Below are 7,717 nucleotides of genomic sequence, written 5' to 3'. Positions count from 1 at the left end.
ACGTTTGTACATCTTGGAACAGGAAGTGTTGTTCAGAACGGTTCCAAAGTGAGAGAACAGTGTTTGAAACACGAGCCGTCGGAGGAAGACGTAAAGGTGTATTATTAATTATAAAGGACTGGAGGACTGGAGGACTGGAGGATCCTGAGGGAGCAGAGTCGGCGTCGCTCAGAGTTTTTCCTCTCCGGGGCCCCCCCCAGCCCTCTGCAGAGGACGGAGGAGGTCATTCAGGGTTGAGAGCTTAATCCTTCATTCCTGCACATTCCTTCATGGTGTTGGTGTTTTGTTGAGGTTCAGCAGACAGCAGGACTCACGCTGCTCATTATTATGTCACATCTGCAGCGGCCGTCGATCCACGTGTCTGTAAATCCACTCAGAAAAACACCAAGCCTACGAACCTCCATCTAACCTGCCTGACAAACCTGACTTCAACCAACCAGCAGAAAGATCTGCTTTCGTGTGATGTTTAGGGGCAGTCAGTAAACTTTAAAGTCCTACCTGTGGATAGCAGCTCCGCAGACGGAGGAGACGGAGGCGTAGACTCCCGTCCCGAACACTGACACCCTCCACTGGGCGCAGTCTGGAGGACACAAAACCACCACTCTGTCCTCCACCAGGTCGGCTCCACGGGTCACACAGGACACCGGGTACGGCACTGATCAATACAAACATTAATGTCTGACAGTATTTATGAGTGTCAGTCATAGAAGAAAGAAGAAGAAATGAAAAACTGGAAGAAATCGATTCACGACGGAGGATAAAAAAAGGTCGACTGTTACATAATATTATTCATGAGAGAGTCAGTAAGTCATTGAAATACAGGCAGAATAACAAATGTGCTCTTTGAAAAGGCCGACGCAGGATAAAAGCAGCTTTTCATCTGTTTCATCTATTAGAGAGAACAGACGGGCGTCAGTTTAAACTTCAGACATTTTTATGATTCAGGCTCAATATAAACAGAAAGTTCTGAGGACCAACAACAAGTCATACAGGGAGGTTTAAAGTTACCTCCAGAGACACACAGGGACTGTTCCTGAACGCCACACAGAAATAACTCATCAAAGCGAAGAAGAAGAAGGAGACGAAGAGGAGGAGGCAAGAGGTTTTCCATTGGCAGATCATAAAAGTCACATTTAAGGATGAGAGACGAAGAGAGACACCTTCGTCTCGTTATTGTCTCAGAGACACATCGTGTGGCTGTGATACTCACAGTACTTGTTAGTAGAAACATTCACTGCTGCTGAGTCTCAACATGAGGTTTGATGATGAGAATAAAAAATATAGACTTTAATGTATAAGACTTCTGAGCCTTCAGATAAAACTATTCCTGCACACTTTGACTTTTATATGTTTCCAAGTTCCTGAAAAGGTGAAATCAGCAAAGCTAAGATTAAATCGTCAGATCGTTTAGTTTCCTCGTCTGATTGAAGAGTGAACGCTTTCAACCATGAGACAGTTCTCATTCCTCAGTTTGTTAGTATTCTTTTACTAACGTTCTGTGTTTTTCACTTCGATGGTGTTTTGTTGTGGTATTTGTTCTATATATTCCCCCTTTAGGAGTCCTGAGCCTCAGGTTGGGTTTCAGTGGAATCGCTGTAAGTCCGTGTAGTGACGTGAGTGAGTCCATGCACAGCGTTCACTTTGGTGAACTTTGGTGAACTGAATTTAGGCCCTCAACCAATCGCGAGCCGCTCTGACAGTGCTGATCTTTGAGGGGACGGAAGATATTAGCAGTGTTGCACCATCTAATCAACATAAGCCTGCTCAACTGAACGAGAAGCTAACAGAGTGAAACTAGACCAGCACACAGCTGGAACCACTGTATGACCCGCAGGTAGCCACATCCACACGCTTCAAGCACCAGCTGTTCTGTGACGACACGCAAAACAATAACAATAATGATAACAATGTGTGCGTTCTTCTGTAACGAACACTGCAGCCTCTGGGAGGCGCCAGCAGGACTATGGACTTCAGCAATGTGATACAGCAGTGGGTCCTCACGTACCCCAACACATGAGGTTGTACAGTACTTGTGAGGATCCTTAACAGAACCTTAAAACTAATCCTCAAACACCGTCTGCCTTTTGAAAGAAGTACAGACTGGACTTTGTCTAATTTTATAGAGATAGAAGAAGAAGAAACACACGCATCCTGTTCCCTGCTGCTTTTTATCCGTTTACTATAAACGTGTGTTTGTAGCTTAGCTTCACCTGCAGCACCTGCAGGTTACTACACCTCAGGCAGGGAGACAGACGGACGGCCAGACAGACAGACAGGCAGAGAGACAGGCAGGCAGAGAGACAGAGGGACGGTCAGACAGAGAGACAGGCAGAGAGACAGGCAGGCAGAGAGACAGAGGGACGGTCAGACAGAGAGACAGGCAGAGAGACAGACAGAGAGACAGACAGAGAGACAGACAGACAGACAGGCAGAGAGACAGACAGAGAGACAGATAGACAGACAGGCAGAAAGACAGATAGACAGACAGACAGACAGACAGGTAACATTCAGGACTGACCACTGGATTCTGAGCCAAACGTTGAGGAGCTCAAGAAGAAAAGGCCTGCAGAGAGAGAGAGATCAACTGAACATCTGTCATCAAATACACAAAACAGAGAACAGAAGAGAAGAACAGAAGAGAAGAGAAGAACAGAAGAGAAGAAGAGAAGAGAACAGAAGAGAAGAGAAGAACAGAAGAGAACAGAGAACAGAAGAGAAGAACAGAAGAGAAGAGAACAGAAGAGAAGAACAGAAGAAGAGAACAGAGAACCGAACAGAGAACAGTGTACCTGTGAGAGGCAGCAGGACAGACAGCTGAGACATTCCTGCACCTGAAAGACAGACTGACCTCAGATCAGCGTGAAGACAGTAAACACGTTCTCATGTCAGTGAAGAGATCAATACATCTGTCGATCAGCATGACACATGACACAAACAGGCGCTCAGTTCTTCGCCAGTAAACAGGCGGTAAACCAGTCACTCAGTGAGGCTGCTCAGTCAGACCAGCTGGTAAACCAGTTAATGCTGGACACACGATGAGTGTTCCAAACCAGTCAGCCCAGAGTAAACAGACAGTAAACAGGTCATCAACAGTGGACTCAGTCAGCCAGTTAACCAATCAGCCAATCAGTGAAACAGCTGATCAGTCAACTAGCTGGCAGCGTCCGAAAACAAACAGTCGGTAAGTTAACCTGTCAGTCAACATGTAAACCAGTCAACCAGTTAGTAAACTATTCAGCCAGCCATCTGTAAGCAGTTAACCTATTATTGATCAGTCAGTAAACTAATCAGCAAGAGAGAGAACCAGTCAGTCAGTGAGGCGACCCGATCAGTCGGTCAGAGAGCATCAGATCTTACTGACTGTTTGTCCAGCAGACGTCTCAGGAAAACTTCAGACTTTATTCCAGCAGGAGGTGAGCTGATGATGCTGAGCTGGTGTCGATCGCCCAGCGAGAGAGACTCAGCCCTTTAAATAAGCTCGCTCTCTCTCTCTCTCTCTCTCTCTCTCTCACACACACACACAGCACACACACACACACAGCGCACACACAACCTTACAGTTGTGACATCAGCGGAGGAGGTGGGAGGGGCTTCATCGACAGGTCAACCTGAGAGAGAGAGAGAGAGAGAGTGAGAGGGGGAGAGAGAGAGTGAGTGAGAGAGAGAGAGAGTGAGAGAGAGAGTGAGAGGGGGAGAGAGAGAGAGAGAGAGAGAGAGAGAGAGAGAGAGAGTGAGAGAGAGAGTGAGAGGGGGAGAGAGAGAGAGAGAGAGAGAGAGAGAGAGTGAGAGAGAGAGTGAGAGGGGGAGAGAGAGAGAGAGAGAGAGAGAGTGAGAGGGGGAGAGAGAGAGAGAGAGAGAGAGAGAGAGAGAGAGTGAGAGAGAGAGTGAGAGGGGGAGAGAGAGAGAGAGAGAGAGAGAGAGAGAGAGAGTGAGAGAGAGAGTGAGAGAGAGAGAGAGAGAGAGAGAGAGAGAGAGAGAGAGAGTGAGAGAGTGAGACAGAGTGGGGGGAGAGAGAGAGACAGAGAGAGAGTGACAGAGAGACAGAGAGAGAGTGAGAGAGAGAGTGAGAGAGAGAGAGACAGAGAGTGAGACAGAGAGAGAGTGAGAGAGAGAGAGAGTGAGACAGAGAGAGAGACAGAGAGACAGAGAGAGAGAGAGAGAGAGAGACAGAGAGAGTGAGAGGGGGAGAGAGAGAGAGAGAGACAGAGAGAGAGTGAGACAGAGAGAGAGACAGAGAGACAGAGAGAGAGAGAGACAGAGAGACAGAGAGAGAGAGAGTGAGAGAGTGAGACAGAGAGAGAGAGAGAGTGAGAGAGTGAGAGAGAGAGAGTGAGAGAGAGACCTTCACCTCCTCTGAACGACTCCACGACTGAGTAATGTTTCCTGTTTATGTGGAATCAGTTCCACAGTAAAATAAAACATTTACAAGAGGACGTCACACCTTTACATTATAGAGCCGAAGAGAAACCAGGACTTCCAGGTTCTGATCCAGAAGCAGGAGAACCTCATTCAGAGCCAGCCTTATGTCTGTTGTTCACCCCATGTGTTTTTAAAGAGACAATCTCATGTTGTTGTTTATCCATAATGTGTGTTCTTAGCGGCCTTTAACAAACAGACCACCGCAGGCTAAACGTCAGAGGCGCCTCCATGAGCGAGATGAGGTTGTAACAGCAGGACAGAGACAAAGACGTCGATATTCAGCCCTTTAAATGTTGCATTATGAGAACGTCTGCGCGGTCCGTGTTGGTTGAATGAAGCTTGCGTTGCTCGGCGGTGTTGCATGTTTGAACTCGCCTTTTGAAAGACGAGCGTCTTTGAGCGGATGATGACTCGACACACACGTCACATGTATCATCTGCTGCCACTCAACCCTCGTCTGATGTCGATGTCAGCGAAGCCTGAGGGTCGATTGAACCCTGCAGAAACAGCACATCTCCCATTTTATGTTTCTCTTACTGCTTTTTGTTCATTTGTTGACAAAGATGAAACGGCTATATTTGAGCTGTGTTGGTGGACAACAGATACAAGCTGAACATCATGACACTAAATGTTTTGTTCTTCCTTCGGTGTGAAGGTTTTCTGATTCGGCTGAAGTGTCTGGACTGCGGGAACTGGGCTCTGCCAGGGATGTTGAGACCAACTATGGTGGTGACTTTCATGGAAGGAATCTCCCAGTGCTGAGTGGAGAGTGTCCAGTATGATGAAGTCAGGACTGTGTCTCTCGGTTTTGGCAGATGATGTGATGTTGTTCGACAGGCAGATCGGTGCAGATCGGGTCCTGCCCGGATCTCTAAAGGATCCACAAGGTGCTCAGGGTGCTCGAGGATGAAATGAGTTTCTGGGCTAACTTGTTAACACGGCCTCCTGTGGTGGTTTTATAACCTACATTTCTTCTGACTAAATTGGATGTTTCTGATATTCCTCGCAAAACTGGCCAAATTAGTTGAATGTAGCTTTCGAAAACAGAAAACAAGGACATGTTTCGGTGTAGCATCTATTCTGCATGAGCAACAACCAAACACACAAAAAACACAACGACTCAACGTGATATTTAATCTTCTTTCTGCCGCAGGACTCTTCATGTTAGCCTCGATCTATCACCTCTGAAGCTCTGGTTATTGTGGAGGGCCGGGCGGAGTTCAGGGTCGGCTCGGTAACGTTAGCGTACCTGTGTGCAGGTATACGTGCAGACCAGACAGCAGCGGTCAGGAATTCAGCTTGGCCAGCTCCCAGCATGCAGCTGGTAAACTGAGAAGGGTGAAGAAAACGTCTCGGGGAGGAATGTAACTGGAGCAAAGCAGAACATTTTCTGAGGGATAGATACGTACAGGTAGACACAGGTAGATGTCCAGAGAGACGTCAGATATGAGATATACATGTGAACAATGCTTTAAGCCAAATCTCTGTGTGCGGTTCAGTTTTTGGCTGATAAGGTTATTTTTCTTCATGTGTGCCTGTTTTGTATTTCAGCTTCTCAGCAACACTAATACTCTTGTCCATGTGATGGAAGCTTCAGTCAAAACATTCTTGTTGCCAGGCAGATTTCTAAGAGCTGATCAGTATCAGGGCATCTTTGTCTGAGAGCTCCACAGCTTTCTGTAGCTCAGAGGTGATGTTGTATAATGGTATGAGATGGAACATTGGAGGATTATTATTTCTGACCTGAGTGATGTGATCCAGGCTGGTGTCTTTTCCCAGACAAAAACAACATGTAATCCTTATTAAAAACAGTAGTTGTTCAACTTTTGAAGTCTATTGTGAAGGACAGAGCGGACAAATCTCAGTCAAGGTCACATAACAGTCAACAACGGCAGGTTTCTAGAAGTAAGAGTCTAAGAGGCTGAGACATCAGTATCAAAGATGAACAACTGTGTTATAACATGTCTGGCTCTTTGATTAAAAGGTACAAGAAGCCTCTGGACATAAATACACAACGGTGAGAAGTCAACCACGACTCCCACGATGCATTTCAGTCAGAAACATCCAATCACAGAGCTTTACGTTCTGTTGCAGTGAGCTGAAGCTCAACTAGAAACCTGATAAAACATTAAGAAGTTTAAACCAGTTCACTTTCAGATTCTGGGTCAGTTTGGGATGAATTCAGTAACTATGGCGACGAGTTTTGTTCTCAACTGAACCAACTGAGTGTTGTGAGTTTGCTCCGGCTCTGACTGGCTTCTTTTCCAGAACAACAGCTGAGGATACCACAGCATTTAGAAACGCGCAGTGCCAAACTAAAGTAAAAGCATAGCTTAAATAATGGAAACAGAAACCTACAGTATGATTCAATTATCCAGGAGACTCTTTCGTATGTTGACAAATGCAACGTAAGCTACCTAGATGATTATACCTGCTAAACATTAACATGTTAGCATTGTAATTGTGAGCAGGCTAGCATGCTAATGTTAGCATTTAGCTGTAAAGTACAGCCCGCGGAGCCGCTAATGTGGCTATAGACTATTAGTCGAGTCATTTCAGCAGTGAAGAGCATTGACTCGTGTGTTTTAAGTTCAGCAAAGTTGAAGTGATTCACGTAAACTGAATTTTGAGCAAAATACATGCTGATAGGGCTCCGAACATTAATAACTGAACAATATCCTATATAAATGTATAACACTGAGGAGAGGTTTTAGGACTATGACTGTAACAACTCCCAAACTGTCCAGTCCGTCTGCAGTGAACGCTTCTCGCTCTGCAGCACCGACGGTCAAACACAGCTGTCAGTGATCTCGGCGTGATTGAGAGAAGCTAATGGATCTGTTGTGTGTGTTTTCATGGACGGACATGTTGTTATTACCTTTATATAACTTGTTCCAGGCTTTCTAATTGAGATCCAGAGCAGATGTTTAGTTTCTTTGTAAACCTTTTATCAGATGGGCGTCCTGTATGGGGAGCGTCCAGGGCAGGAATGTGATCTGTGTCCGGACGCTGATCTCCCACAGAGCTGCTGCCCACAGGGACGGATCCAGGATTTTTCTAAATCAGGGGGCAAACTTTACACAGCGGGGCTTGGTATTATGTGGGGGATTTAGGGTCCTCCCCCAGGAGGATTTGAGTATTAGACACTTGATTTACTGCAATCTGGTGACGTTTTATGTATGTAAATAAGCACAAAACCGGCCAGCACATCAGCTTCTGGCAGAATTGTCTCTGAAAAGGCAAACACAAACTTCAGACGCCAACAATGTTATTTATTGTGGAGGACAAGTACAAGTCC

The 7,717-nt window shown here is 46.0% G+C and overlaps 1 protein-coding gene across 1 annotated transcript in view; it reads right to left on the bottom strand.

Annotated features, from left to right (window-relative positions):
- Window positions 1-2,823, bottom strand: part of coch (coagulation factor C homolog, cochlin (Limulus polyphemus)) — a 10,670-nt gene extending 7,847 nt beyond the window's left edge. The window contains 3 exon segments of the mRNA XM_070920891.1: window positions 499-655; window positions 2,519-2,563; window positions 2,790-2,823. Coding sequence (XP_070776992.1) covers window positions 499-655; window positions 2,519-2,563; window positions 2,790-2,823 — 236 coding nt within the window.
- Window positions 2,824-7,717: the final 4,894 nt, after the last annotated feature.

The sequence above is a fragment of the Enoplosus armatus genome, chromosome 15 (assembly GCF_043641665.1).
Source record: "Enoplosus armatus isolate fEnoArm2 chromosome 15, fEnoArm2.hap1, whole genome shotgun sequence".
NCBI lineage: Eukaryota > Metazoa > Chordata > Actinopteri > Centrarchiformes > Enoplosidae > Enoplosus > Enoplosus armatus.
Note: the sequence above shows the minus strand (reverse complement) of the source record. Positions and strands in the feature narration are given on the sequence as shown.